This window comes from Bufo gargarizans, chromosome 6 (genome assembly GCF_014858855.1).
Source record: "Bufo gargarizans isolate SCDJY-AF-19 chromosome 6, ASM1485885v1, whole genome shotgun sequence".
NCBI lineage: Eukaryota > Metazoa > Chordata > Amphibia > Anura > Bufonidae > Bufo > Bufo gargarizans.
Window position 1 is genome coordinate 381734839 of NC_058085.1, and position 15574 is coordinate 381750412.

A 15574-nucleotide genomic window follows, 5' to 3' on the forward strand; every position below is an offset into this window, starting at 1 on the left:
TTCACTTTTTTGGCAGATTTTCCATTTTAATATTTTTTTTCCAGTTACAAAGAAAGGGTTAACAGCCAAACAAAACTCATTATTCATGGCCCTAATTCTGTAGTTTACAGAAACACCCCATATGTGGTCGCAAACTGCTGTACGGGCACACGACAGGGCGCAGAAGGAAAGGAATGCCATACGGTTTTTGGAAGGCAGATTTTGCTGGACTGGTTTTTTGACACCATGTCCCATTTGAAGCCCCCCTGATGCACCCCTAGAGTAGAAACTCAAAAAAGTGACCCCATTTTAGAAACTACGGGATAGGGTGGCAGTTTTGTTGGTACTAGTTTAGGGTACATATGATTTTTGGTTGCTCTATATTACACTTTTTGTGCGGCAAGGTAACAAGAAATACCTTTTTGGCACAGTTTTTTTTTTTTTGTTATTTACAACATTTATCTGACAGGGTAGATCATGTGGTAATTTTATAGAGCAGGTTGTCACGGACGCGGCGATACATAATATGTATACAATTTTTTTTATTTATGTAAGTTTTACACAATGATTTCATTTTTAAAACAAAAAAAGTTTTAGTGTCTACATAGTCTAAGAGCCATAGTTGTTTCAGTTTTTGGGCGATTATCTTGAGTAGGGTCTCATTTTTTGCGGGATGAGATGACGGTTTGATTGGCACTATTTTGGGGGTGCATATGATTTTTTGATCGCTTGCTATTGCACTTTTTGTGATGTAAGATGACAAAAAATTGCTTTTTTTACACCGTTTTTATTTTTATTTTTTTACGGTGGTCACCTGAGGGGTTAGGTCATGTAATATTTTTATAGAGCCGGTCCATACGGACGCGGCAATACCCAATATGTATACTTTTTTTTATTTATGTAAGTTTTACACAATGATTTCATTTTTGAAACAAAAAAAATGATGTTTTAGTGTTTTCATAGTCTAAGAGCCATAGTTTTTTCAGTTTTTGGGCGATTATCTTAAGTAGGGTCTCATTTTTTGCGGGATGAGATGACGGTTTGATTGTTACAATTTTGGCGTACATGCGACTTTTTTGATCACTTTTATTACCTTTTTTTGGGAAGTAAGGTGGGCAAAATTTCTATTTTATCATAGTTTTTAATTTTTTATTTTTATGGCGTTCACCGTTCGGGTAAAGTAACATTACCGTTTTATAGATAAGGTCGTTACGGACGCGGCGATACCAAACATGTGTAGGGAATTTAATTTTTTTCATTTTTAATCAGTGATAAATGTGTTTTTTGATTTTTACTTTTTTTTCACTTTTTTTAACTTTTTTTTTTACCCAGACCCACTTGGTTCTTGAAGATCCAGTGGGTCTGATGTCTATATAATACAGTACTGTACTCTATATAGGGTACTGCACTGTATTTTACTTACACTGAACAGATCTATGCTTTCAGCACAGATCTGTTCAGCACCATGGACAGCAGGACGCCTGAGCAGGCGTCCTGTTGCCATGGGAACCTTCCCCGTCTGCCACAACTTCGCAGACGGGGAAGGGTAAGGACTGGGGTGTCGGGGGGCTGTCTGGGGGCTCTCTCCCTCTCCCATCGGGGGGCTGCAAAGGCACAGCAGCCCCCCGATCGGAGAGGGAGGGAGCTCCCTGTGCTGTTAACCTTTTCCATACAGCGGTCCGTACGGACCGCTGTATGGAAAGGGTTAAACGGCTGACATCGCATCAACGATGTCAGCCGTTTATACCAGGGTGCCAGCAATGTGCACCCACTAGAAACCAACGATTACGCAATGGGAGGCGGGCGGGGGATCGCGATCCCGCCTGCCGCACCGCCCGCCTCCCGCACCGCCCGCACCGCCCGCAACCCTCCCCCTGCACCACCCGCCCACATAATATCATTCAGGGGTGCAGGGGGAGGAATAACATATATATTCTGGGCATTGTAAAGTTTCTGATCCCCGCGGTCAGGGACCGCGGGGATCAGAAACGGCAAAAAGCGCATCAAACCGCAGGTCTGAATTGACCTGCGGTTTGTTGCGATCGCCGACATGGGGGGGTCACGGGACCCCCCCGCGCATTTAGCCTAGGTGCCTGCTCAATGATTTGTGCAGGCACCTTGTTCCGATCACTGCCAGCCGGGCGGCAGTGATCGAAACAACACATGACGTACCGGTACGTCATGTGTCCTTAAGTACCAGGGCATCATGACGTACCGGTACGTCATGTGTCCTGAAGAGGTTAAGGAGGTCTCATTGGGTAGGATTAAGGGTCCTTTTGATGTGTTACCATTCCCTAATTTGCGAGTCTCTCCGCTGGGCGTTGTCCCTAAGAAAGAACCGGGTAAGTTCAGGTTGATTCATCATTTATCTCACCCGAAGGGTTCGTCAGTTAATGATGCCATTAGTCCGGAGGATGCCTCGGTGTCTTATGTCTCCTTTGACCGTGCGGTTGCGTTGGTCAGGGAGGCGGGCAAAGGGGCCCTCCTGGCTAAGTCGGATATTGAATCAGCTTTCCGTCTGCTTCCTGTTCACCCTGATTGTTTTCATTTACTAGGTTGCTGTGTAGACGGTAAGTTTTACTATGACACCTGTCTCCCTATGGGTTGTTCCATTTCATGTCATTATTTTGAGTTGTTTGGTTCCTTTCTGGAATGGGTCATGGTTTGTGCAAGAACCTTACGTTATTGGAGTTGTTCCCGATTGTGGTGTCGGTGGAGTTGTGGAGGGACCGGCTAGCCAATAAGCATGTTTCTTTTTGGACGGACAATTTGAGTGTGGTTTATGCTGTCAATACCTTGTCTTCCTCTTCTCTCCCGGTTCTGGCATTGCTCCGGCATCTCGTACTTCGGTGCCTCGAATGTAATATCTATTTTAGGGATCGTCATGTTCCAGGTGTTGATAATAAAATTGCTGATGCTCTTTCCCGTTTTCGTTGGCAGGATTTCAGGTCTTTTCTTCCGGGAGCGGATTTGGAGGGCAGGGAATGCCCGTCGTACCTGTGGGACCTGGTGGCCAGGAGCTGATGTCGCTGGTTCGATCGTCTGTTTCCCCGGCGACTTGGCAGGCGCATGGTAAGGCGTGGGCTGAGTGGTGGGAAATGGTGAATGACAGGGACGTGGTTTCCCGGGATGACCTACGTTTGGATGTCACACTTGATTGGTTATTGCGCTTGCGGGCTACGCGAGTTTCTGCAGCGGTTGCGCAACGACGCCTGGCTGGTGTCGCCTTTCATTTCAAATTGCGCGGCTGGGTAGATGTGACTAAGCAGTTCATTATCCGTCAGGCCATGAAGGGTTGGAGAAAGGAGTTCGTCTCTCGGGAGAGCCGAAGACCGATCTCGTTTAACTTGCTGGGTAGGCTTCTGTCCAGGCTTCCTGAGGTTTGCACGTCACCTTTTGAGGTAGCGTTGTTTTCGTGTAGTTTTAGCGTAGCCTTCTTTGCAGCCCTGAGGTTGGGAGAATTGGTTGCCCCTTCTGGTAGCAGGCCAGGGGGTCTTTCTTGTCAGGACGTGGTGTTAGGTAATGATTCTTTGAGGATTCGGGTCCGACGGTCTAAGACGGACCAGTTTGGCAGGGGTGCCTGGATTCCGCTATATCCGGTGTCTGGTATTTCTTGCCCTGTTAGGTTAGTGGGTAGCTATAGTTTAGTTCGCCCGGAGTGCTGTAATTTCTTTGCGCATGCGGACGGTTCTCCCTTGACCAAATTCCAGTTTACCCGGGTTATGAGGTCTTGTTTGGAGTTAGTTGGGGTGAATCCCAGGGAGTTCGGTACTCATTCATTCCGTATTGGGGCGGCTACGGAAGCGGCCAGGGCAGGTTTACCCGAATCGGAGGTTATGAGAATTGGCAGGTGGAAGTCAGCCTGCTTTGCAAGGTATATTAGACCGGACCTTCTGTTGTAAAAAAAAAAAAAATATGGGAAGAGTGTTGTTATAATTTATTTATGTACATTTTACTTGTATGAGATGGTCAATATGATGGTTATTTGCAGGTCTCTTGGTTTTGTATGGCGTTTGCTTGGCGCTAACTCTTTTTTCTTGCAGGTCCTGGGCGTCCGGCCGTGTGGATCGTGGGCCGTTCGTATGTTTTCTGGGCGGCTCAGAGAGCTGATTGCCGACCTGGGGGGAGGTCCCTCGGCTTCCGTGAGGTGGATGTAGCCTGGAGAGGAATCCGGGGTTTGCGATGGGCTCAGCTCCTGTCTCAAGTGGTCGAAATCGGTTCGCAGGCCAGTGGCTCGGTTATTTTAGTTTTACATGCTGGGGGGAACGATATGGGTTCTGTTCCCCTGGTGGAATTGTTGACCCTCATCAGGTCCGATTTGGAGCGTTTTCCTTCATTTTTTCGTGAGGTGGTTCTGGTCTGGTCTGAGGTTGTTCCTCGGGTGGTATGGCAGGGTGGGGAGGCGATCGAGAGGTGTAGGAGAACGATTAATGCCCGTATTTCCCGTTTCGTCAGGTCCCGGGGTGGTGTGGTTGTCAGACACCGGCAGCTTGAGGGCGATAACCGTTCATTGATGAGGCCCGATGGGGTACACCTGAATGATATAGGTTTAGATATCTTCCTTTCAGGTATCCAGGATGGGGTAGAGCAGGCCATGTTTTTGTTGGGTGGTGGTCGGAGCCTCGTTTGAGGGCGGTGCTCCTCCTTGGCGGCTAGTTATTGCAGCGTAAAGGTGTTGGAGGAAAAATGGGCGGATCCGCCCGCTGGGATACCAGCGGCTGGCGGAGAGCACGGTTCAAGGTTATAGTTTTGCCGTTTAAATAAGCTGTGGCCGATTACCACCCAACAAAATAAAAGGTTAAAAGTTGAACGGTGTCAGTGTCGTTATTGAAGGGGTTAGTTGGGGTTGGTATGCGGGGCTAGAGGAAGGTTTGGAGTTCCCCTTCCCATTCCTTATGGTGCCAACAGTCCTACCGACCGCTCTTTCAAAACATCAACTTTAGCTACCTCCAAAAACAACGGCACGTGACAAAGAGGTAAGGTATATAGAAGTCTCTGATATGTACGGTATATTCCGCACCTTCATCGTGTAGTGTCTTCTGCGTTCAAAGCGGGTGTCGTAATGGTATGGTTCAAAACTCCAAGGGAGCGATGTGTGCCATAGTCTAGCAGAACCGGGTTGCTCCAGGGTTCCAGAATGCGATGACTCAGTTTGTGTAGTAATGCCTTAAATGTGCAAGGCGTAACCCAATCAGGCCTACCTGAGTTCCAAAGAGATGTACCCAGAAAGTAGATGACCTGTTTCAAATATTGCAGATGGACTGCATTCAGCTAACTATGGTGGTTACTTATAATATGTCTAGGTCTGTGTAGATTTGTTTTTAGGATGGCCCAAAGCCTAACCTGTGACCAAGGCAAACAGCAAGACGATGCCAAAGAAACTAATGAGTGAAGTGGTCTGCAGATATGGATTGCCAGAGGCCATAAAAAGTAATAGGGACACCCATTTTACTGGTGAATTTATGAAGGAGACCACAGCAACCCTAGGGATAGAATAAGCCTTCCACGTGCCCTACACTTCCAAAGTAGTGGCAGGATAGAATGCATAAATGGCACTCTCAAATTTAAAATTCAAAGGTATGTGGAGGAAAATCAGCTGCCGCGGGTGGAGTGTTTACCTATTGTTTTGTATTCTGTCAGGAGGGAGACAAAATCTGTCCCCATATGATATACTCTTTGGGAGTGTTTCCAAGATAGGGTTGTACTTTCCCCAACAGCTGCAAGCCACTCATGGCTCATTGTCTCAGTATGTCCAAGAACTGCATAAGCATCTGAATGAAACTCATAACCAAGTTCTTTCTTCTATCCCAGATCCTAAATGTATGTCGGGAACTCATGATTTAAAAGCTGGAGACTGGGTGGCGGTAAAGAGACCCGTCAGGAAGTCCTTAGAGTAGAGATATAGCAAGCCGGCCCAAGTGCAGCTCACTACAGCCACCTCTGTAAAGCTCCAAGGCAAAGACACTTGGATCCATGCCAGTCATTCCAAAAGTATCCTGAACTTTGAAGACCAGCAGGATGCACCCATTGAAAGTGTACCTGCTGGGACTGATGATGCTGCCAGCATGGACTCAATCTCTAAATAATGTGTTATGTAATGTCTGGGAAAATAAGGTTGTCAACCATCATCCAGTCCTAGGAAATGTATACATTTGGGTGGGCTAGATTTCAGGAATACTGCAGGTTGTATTTTAGGTCTTACTTTGTAGCTTGTTGATATAGACATATTTGTAAAAATTTTGGGTTGACTTAGGCCTCTTGCACACGACCGTATGGTTTATTTTTTTTTTAAGTATTTTGCGGTCCGCAAAAAAATGATCAGCAAAAAATACGGATGACGTCCGTGTGCGTTATGTTTTTTCTATCAGCCAGCCCCTGATAGAACAGTACTATCCTTGTCCGTTAAATAATAAGACATGTTCTATCTTTGAACGAAACGGAAATACTGAAATGGAAGGCATACGGAGAACCTTCCATTTTTTTTTTTTTTTTGAGGACTCCTAAACTATGCAAAAAGCCTAAGTATGTTGTACAATACAATCCAGGTACGCAGAACGAGAGGCTGATGAATGGTACTACTACTCATTCCAGGTATGATGCTGTTTACATACAGAAGACAGCTCAATGAATGGGTGAAGAGATGGGATAGTCCCCCTACTACCACTAGGGTAGTGAGGTACAGTAGTTGGCTGTTGATGTATGTAAATGAGAAAAAGGGGGAAAATAGTAGAGAGGAGTTCTGCATTTGCCATACATCTTACAAATCTTCCTTCGTCTCTCTAATTGTACGGTCATTTAGAGTCCATAAGCTGTGGGATGGCTCAAATTGGACAAGACCAGTTCATACTGATATAGTATTGGGGGGCCAGGAGATCTTCAATATGGACATCTAAGTACAATGGGGGAGATTTATCAAACTGGTGTAAAGTAGAACTTGTTCAGTTGCCCATGGCAACCAATAAGATTCCACCTTTCATTTTCCAAAGGAGCTATGAAAAATAAAAGGTGGAATCTGATTGGTTGCTATGGGCAACTGAACCAGTTCTACTTTACACCAGTTTGATAAATCTCCCCAAATGTTTCCTGTACCCTATATAATATGCGTCATGTTTAGTCTTCACAGTAAGGCCTCATGCACATGACAGTGTTTTTTCACTGTCAGTGATTTGGCTTTAGTGGTCCGTGTCCGATTTTGCTTCAGTTGTGTTTCCTTGTGTCTGACAGGGGAAAAAAAAGGAAGGTTAATGAAAATGTGTAATTTTATTGCACCAAGGTCTTGTAGAAAAAAACGGACGCGGACACGGATGACATACCAGTTGTGCATCCGTTTTTTTTTGACGGACCCATTGACTTAAATGGGTCTGTCCTCCATTTTCCACTGACAAGAATAGGACAGGTTATATTTTTTTGACGGACTGTAATCACGGATCACGGACGCGGAGAAAAAACGAAGGACTATCATTTTTTTTTCACAGCTCCATAGAAATGAATGGGACCTCCGCTAAACTGTGAAAAATTACGGAACGGACGCGGATGCACACAACGGTCGTGTGCATGAGGCCTTAATGTGAAGTTTTGCTTTAAACTGATTTGATGAATGTAATCCTGCCTAATTATGTCTGCTGATAAATGATATAACAATTCTCTGTAGGGCACTGTTCCCCAGAGAAAAATACTTGGAAATATTGTATCTATGTCTGATGCATCGTAAAGGAATGTCATGGAGGCCCTTTTGAAGTCTCTCCCAAGTTCCAGAGAAGAGGGTCTCCTTAGGGCCTCATGCACACGGCCGTTGTTTGGGTCCGCATCCGAGCCGCCGTTTTGGCGGCTCGGATGCGGACCCATTCACTTCAATGGGGCCGCAAAAGCTGTCCGCATCCGTTGCTCCGTTCCGCAGCCCCGCAAAAAAAATATAACATGTCCTATTCTTGTCCGCAAAACGGACAAGAATAGGCAGTTATATCAATGGCTGCCCGTTCCGTTCCGCAAATTGCGGAAGGCACAAGAGCGGCTTCCGTTTTTTGCGGATCCGCAGTTTGTGGACCGCAAAAAACAGCACGGTCATGTGCATGTAGCCTAACAGTGCTGACAAAAAGGACACGTTTCCCTGTAACTGGAACAAAACACTGCCACAACAGAAGATACTGCCCAGGGAGTCCGTCAGACATATGGCCCAGGAGAGGCCTTAGTTAGTAACATGAAAATATCACAACCCGAGGTCATTACAAGTAGTGGGATCATTGTACAGATCTAATGACATATCTAGATTTTTATTCAGTTTCATGTACTTTTACTGTAACTTATGGGAACAAGGTCAGATCCTCACGGCTTTCTTTAGACAGATCCATCTGTATGTAGATCTGCAGTCCTCCTGAAGATAATCAGATCTAGTCATTGATACACAGCCTCCTGATTGTGTCTTTATCTGGATCCTGAGCAACAAGAGAATATAACAAGGAGAAATGAGGAGAAATCAGTAATTATAAGAGAAGTCCAGACCCCGGTGATTATCTATATTCCCAGTAATGACCAGTGTGTGCTAGTGTCAGGAGGTCACTTACAAGCTGCTGTTATAATGTTCTCCATCCACCCATCTCCAGCCGTCTCCATCATGGTGAAGTCCTATCCAGTATATTTCCTCTCTCCAATCCCTCAGATTTATCTGTATAAACTCCTGTAATAAATGAGGAACAATCCTGACATGACAGATATAACTAGATGTGATGACACAGCGGACTGCGGCCGGTCTTCTCCTCCTATAATCTCCTTATACATGGACATAGACGCCATACCTTCTGTTCCTGGTCCTTTATGACCAGTAGATCAGCTCCCATCTTCTCACACTGATCCCGGCTCTGGTTCCATGTTCTGTATGTTACATCTGAGTAGTAATAACAGTCGTCTCCATGTAGAATCCAACTATTAGGACACAGAAGACAACCTGGAAGAGTTTGAAGCTTCTTTATATATCCAGTAATAGTAGGAGTGCCATTTAAATTCATAAGACGTGTGTAAGGAATAATGTGCAGCGCTGAGGTTTTACTCCAAGGTGTTCGGTATTCACCAAGCAGCATATGTACAGACTGACTAAGGAATCATTGCAAGGTCTCATGCACACAACCGTGTTTTCGGACTGCGTCCCTTGGCGTAGCTATAGGCAGGGCCGGCATTGGGGGGTGGACCATCGACTAAGGGGCCCCCTGCTTCGGTGCTGCTGTTTAGCTGAACGTCCATAGAAGGGAGCCGCACTTTAAAATGCAGTGTAAGGTCCCCATCCTGAACATTTAAGACAAATCATTACCACAGTGCGGCTCTGCATACTGACAGCTCCGGGCACCAGCAGCACTCTTCTACTGGAGCTGTAAGACCTGCCATAACGTCAAGAGCAGGAGGCGGAGCTCAGTAGAGGAGAGGTGATGAAGGACCTGTGATGACATCACTGTCATATGATCTGAACAGGAGGCGGAGCTCAGCAGTGTGGTAAAGTAATGAAGAAGACGAGAGATGACAGCATGGGAAGAAATAAAGAAAGATAGCTTCAATATAAGAGCCAGGGAAATGCTGGGAGTCCTCTCCACTATTACCTCCTTGCTATTACATCCTTGGTATGTAATATCAGAGTACATTACAAGAGGAGGTATAAGAGGAGAGGACTATAACTCTCAGCATGTCCAGGTCATTATTATGTAATAGAGTACACTGCAACAGCCTGGACATGCTGGGAATTGTAGTCCTGTTCTCTTAAACTCCCCCTTGTAATGTGATCTGATATTACATAATAATGGCCTACAAATGCTGGGAGTTATGGTCCTCTTCTGTTATACCTCTTGCTGTAATGTCCTCTAAATAAGGGCCCGGACGATAGGCGAGGGTAGTCATCTGCCTAGGGCGCAACCTTGCTACCCATAAAGATGGGAGCACTCACAGCCGCATGTGCGGCCATTCAACTAAACAAGCCTTGGGCCGCTAGGCCTGAAGTATGTGAGGCAATAGAACAGAGCAAGAAGCCGCACAGACATCAATGCAACCTCCTGTGCTGGGTTTCGAGTGATCAGGTCATCACATGAGACATGGTGCAGGAGTGGTGATGTCATTGGGACCGCATGCATCATGCAGTTTATTCGTTGTTTTCATTAAATTAAATTAAATTAAATGCTCAAAAAATGTTTTGTCTCACTCCCATTTCTTCTTGTTGCATGTTGAAGCTCTACTTGGAACCTTGTTAAGATCCAGCCATGCTAAATATGATTTTTTTTGCCATTTTTCAAGTGGTCTTAAACTTTTTATCAGGACTGTAACAACATGGGAGTTGTAGTTCCCTCCTCTTATATATCCTCCTCCTGTAATGTTCTCTAATATCACAAAATACCAACCTGGACATCCGGGGAGTTGTAGTTCCATGTTTGGGGAGGGATGGTCTCAGTCTGATCCATGTCAATACAGTCAAATAATTTCTTTGCGCTATACATGTACTCAGGAAAGCTAGGTAATTTACAATATGGCTGCCATTATGGCTACTACAGCTGCTATTTTCAGGTACATTTTTATCGGACCTGCCAATGGGACCCCAACAGTTAGCGAGGGGGCCCCAACACTGTGTCCATATGAATCCATGTGCTTTTATGATCCAACCACCTTGTTCTATGGCAGTGCTGGGATTCTATAAAGGCGTATTCAGGTTACATTATGTTATCCCCTATCAGGCTCGGACTGGCCCACCGGGGAGCCGGGAAAATCCTCGGTGGGCCCCCGAACCAGAAAGCAGTGGCGTAGCGGCAGGCCACAGAGAGATGAGAACTTCCATTGTGGAAGCGCTCATCTCCATAGTCATCTCTGTATCGCCTTCCTCAGGACAGCGATACAGATGGATGCTGCGGCGGGGCAGGGGAGAGAGAGGCATCTCCCTTCCCCGTTCCTCTGATAGGCTGCAAGCCTAGTGCCATTAAAGGCCGGCTCAGGCGGCACGATGACATCATTGCGTAGCCTGAGCCTTACAGCGCGAGACACAGGCTGGAAGAGGCCTGCATCGCATCGCTGCCAGCCTGTTGGACGTAAGTATATGTGTTTAATTTTTTTTTATATGGCACAATAGAGTAGCGGAGCTCTGTGGGGGCAATTTTTACTGGCACATGATTGGGGGGGCATCTCTGGGGGGCACTTCTTACTGGCACATGATTGGGGGGCACTTTTTACTGGCACTGTGGCACATGATTAGGGGCGCATCTATGGGGGGCATTTCTTACTGGCACATTATTGGGGGCACTTACTGGCACATTATTGGGGGCACTTGTTACTGGCACATTATTGGGGGGCACTATGGGGCACTTTTTACTGGCACATTATTTGGTGGCACTATGGGGGCATCTATGGGGCATTTCTTACTGGCACATTATTTGGGGGCACTATGGGGGCATCTACTGAGGGCACACAAAAGGGGTATTTTATATGGGGGGCATTATAGGGGAAGGGGGAGAGGAACACTATGGGGGCTTCTACTGAGGCCACAAAGAAGGGGCATTTTATATGGGGGGCTCTGTATAGGGGCATTTTATACTGGAAACATTATGGTGGGTACTATGGGGACATCAGCTCAACTGGGGGCCATTAAAAGGGGGTATTTTTTGCACTGGCACACATTATAAGGGGGCATTTGTGTACTGTCACATTATAAGAATTATTACTACGGGGGGGGCATTTTGGTGCGCTTTATTACTACTGTGGGTCTATGGGGAACATGATTACTGGGCACTATGGGAGCATTATTATTTCTGGGGCACAGTGGGGACATGTTGGGGGAACACTATTACTACCATGTGTACTCTAGCAGAGAATTATTCCTATTGGTGGGACTTTTGGGAGCACTATTACTGTGGGGGCACCCTGGCACAGTATCAGCTTACCACAATTATTTTTGGGGGACGGTAGGTTTACACTATTAGTGTCAGGGGCACTATTTGCTGGACTCAGTTATTTTAGGGCACTGTGTACCAATAATTATTGAAGGGGCATTATCTGTGTGGCACTAGTATTATCGGGGTTTATCTGTTTCTGCAGTATAATATCGGGGAGCACAGGAGCACAGTATTGGGGATGGTAGGATGATTTGTCCAAAAGATGGGAGGATGATGGAAAAGTAGTAAACTAAGATTTTTTTGTCAAACTGCAGAGATGAGAAATGGCTAAAAAATGGTGGTCTGATCTGAAAGGAGAAGATGAGGAAAGAGAACATCTTTATCAAAGGACGTCACTGGATGTAAGAGGTATGGGGCGCTGTATTACCCTGTATGTTCTATAGTTATGGGAGGGTGGATATAGAATTTGGCCCACTGTCACGAGGGTGTCAAGAGCCACGCCTGACTCCGTTGTACCCGGGGTCAGGAGGTCGCAGCGGTTGGCTGCACGCTCTATGTCAGATAGGGAAGTTTCCTTATTGTAGCTTTCTGGGTTTGCTTTACAAACCCTTTTGGCTCACTCAGGGATCCGTAGCTCCTTCTCTCAGCTGTTCCTTGTCCAGCACTCCTAATCCTCCTTATATTCCCCTCTCACACTTCTCTGGTTGCCAGATATAGAGCTTCCTGCCTGGACATCTATTCTGACCCACTGGAGCTGTGTTGCTGCGTTCTCTGAGTGTTGCCTTAGAACGCTACCCTCCGGATCCCTGTTGGACCTTTGTGGACAATTGTTGCCGTCCACCTGGGTGTTTGTGTTTGTCTGTGTTTGTCTGTCCTCTCCCTGGTGTTTCCCTCTTAGTGCAGTGGTGAGGACTAGCGATCCCACCGGCCCGTTCATTATCTAGGGCTCATTTCAGGGAAAGCCAGGGTTTAGGCACGTGATCGCCGCACGGGTGAGGAACCCGTCTAGGGACGTCAGGGCAGGCAGGTGCCAGCTGCAAGGTGAGTTAGGGGTCACCACCTTTCCCTCTCCTTTGGGCAGGGCTTTCCCTGTTTTCCTCCCTGTGCGTGTTGCCGGTCATTACATTATATCTGGCCCTTTTTTTTGTGTAGGTAAAAAAAAAAAAAAATATTTTTTTTTTTAACCTACTTAGAATCCAGTATGGATCCAATTGCTGCTCTGTCCGAACAATTTCATGGCCTGTCTTTGGAGGTGGCAGGATTGAAGGCGTCGGTCCTCCAGCAACAGCAGCAATTACAACAGACCGCAAGCCCAGCGGTTGCTACTGGTAACCAGGTTGTTGCGGAACCCAAGGTCCCTCTCCCTGACAGATTTTCTGGGGGAAGGGACAAGTTTTTGACGTTCCGTGAGGCCTGTAAACTATACTTTAAACTGCGTCCTTACTCCTCTGGTAATGAAGAACAGCGGGTGGGTGTTGTTATTTCCCTGCTGCAGGGGGACCCGCAGTCCTGGGCGTTCTCTTTACCTACTGATTCCCAGGCTCTTCGGTCAGTGGATGAGTTTTTCGGGGCCTTGGGTCTCATATATGACGACCCTGACCGAGTCGCACTGGCTGAATCAAAATTACGGAGACTCCTACAAGGAGAGCGGCCGGTAGAGGAGTATTGCTCTGACTTCCGTAGGTGGGCTACGGATACCCAATGGAACGACCCGGCTCTCAGGAGTCAGTTCTGCTCTGGGTTATCCGAAAGGGTTAAGGATGTGCTTGCATTGTATGAGACCCCCTTTTCCCTTGATGCAGTTATGTCCCTTTCTATCCGTATAGATAGACGCCTTAGGGACAGGTTGAAAAAACCGGAGCCATTGATAACCCCTCCCAAGCAGCAGTTAGTCTGTACGGACATAGACGAGCCTATGGAGCTAGGAGGAACTACTCGTCAGGTCCGTCCTCCTGAGGTTCGCCGTAGGCCTGGGGGTTGTTTTTTTTGTGGGGAGAGGGGTCATTTCATTAACGTCTGTCCTTCTTTCCTCAGAAACAAAAAAACCGTCGGAAAACTACTAACCCCAGGCTGTGTGGAGGATGTCAGCCGAGGGGTATACGTTTCCTCCATACGTACATCGCAATTTTTGTTGCCAGCGGTTATTGTTTTTGGTGATAAGACAGAGACTGTTTCTTTCTTTCTAGACAGTGGAGCAGGGGTAAATTTGATAGATGCCCATTTTGCCCGCACTATGGGTTTGTCTCTCTGTACGTTACAGAGACCTATTCCCATATTTGCTATAGATTCTGCTCCTCTGTCTCAGAGAAACCTCACCCACATCGTTCATAATTTACACCTTCGGGTAGGGGACCACCATAACGAGATGCTTTCATGTTATGTTCTGGAGGGGCTTCCCACTCCGGTGGTGCTGGGCCTACCCTGGTTGGTAGCGCACAATCCAGTGGTGGATTGGCAGGCCAGGGAGATATTGGAGTGGAGTGAGCCGTGCAGAGAAAATTGCTTAAATAGCAATTGCTTATTCGCCTCCATAACTACCCTACCTACATTTGTTTCGGACTTTGAGGACGTTTTTTCTGAAAAGGGTTGTCAGAAGTTACCACCTCATCGTCCTTATGATTGCCCGGTTAACCTCATTCCCGGCGCAAAATTACCCAAGACCAGGTTATATAATCTTTCAGGTCCAGAGAGACAAGCCATGAAGGATTATATCTCCGAGAGTTTGGCTAAGGGACACATCAGACCCTCTTCTTCACCCGTGGCTGCAGGGTTTTTCTTTGTTAAAAAGAAAGATGGGGGGCCTGCGTCCTTGCCTAGATTTTCGTGAATTAAATCGGATAACCATCCGAGACCCATACCCTCTTCCTCTCATTCCTGACCTGTTTAACCAGATTGCGGGTGCTAGGTGGTTCTCCAAACTCGATCTTAGGGGGGCCTACAATCTGATTCGTATCAAGGAGGGGGATGAGTGGAAGACAGCTTTTAACACCCCAGAGGGGCATTATGAAAATCTAGTTGCCTTTCGGCCTGACCAATGCTCCTGCCGTCTTTCAACATTTCGTTAATGACATTTTTAGTCATCTAATCGGCAGGTTTGTGGTAATATACCTAGATGATATCTTAATTTATTCGTCTGATCTGAAAACACATGAGGAGCATGTCAGACAAGTACTACAGGTCCTACGGACGAATGAATTATATGCTAAAATTGAAAAATGTGTTTTTGCCGTTCAGGAGATACAATTCCTAGGTTATTTTTTATCTGCGTCAGGTTTCCGTATGGATCCTAGGAAGGTCCAGGCAATTTTGGATTGGGATCTTCCTGAGAACCTCAAAGCACTACAACGGTTCTTGGGCTTTGCGAATTTCTATAGGAAATTCATTAAAAATTATTCGGTGATCGTAAAACCCCTTACTGACATGACTAGGAAGGGGACTGATTTTTCTAAATGGTCTGACGCCGCTAAAGTTGCTTTTTCCTCTCTAAAAGAGAGGTTTACCTCAGCACCTGTACTAGTCCAACCTGATGTCTCTCAGCCTTTTATTGTTGAAGTCGATGCATCAGAGGTGGGAGTGGGGGCTGTGCTGTCTCAGGGTCCGTCTCCTGGCAAATGGCGTCCTTGTGCTTTCTTTTCTAAAAAACTATCTGCAGCGGAACAGAACTACGATATTGGCAATAGGGAACTGTTAGCTATTAAACTTGCGTTTGAGGAGTGGCGTCACTTTTTAGAGGGGGCAGTCCA

The 15574-nt window shown here is 46.4% G+C and overlaps 1 protein-coding gene across 1 annotated transcript in view; it reads right to left on the reverse strand.

Annotated features, from left to right (window-relative positions):
* Positions 1-8293: 8293 nt before the first annotated feature.
* Positions 8294-15574, reverse strand: part of LOC122942260 (killer cell lectin-like receptor subfamily B member 1B allele B) — a 107580-nt gene continuing 100299 nt past the window's right edge. Inside the window, exons 4-6 of the mRNA XM_044299763.1 lie at positions 8772-8920; positions 8541-8653; positions 8294-8411 (exon numbers count right to left, since the gene is read on the reverse strand). Of these exons, the coding sequence (XP_044155698.1) occupies positions 8294-8411; positions 8541-8653; positions 8772-8920 (380 nt within the window). The remainder of the gene's footprint in view (positions 8412-8540; positions 8654-8771; positions 8921-15574) is intronic.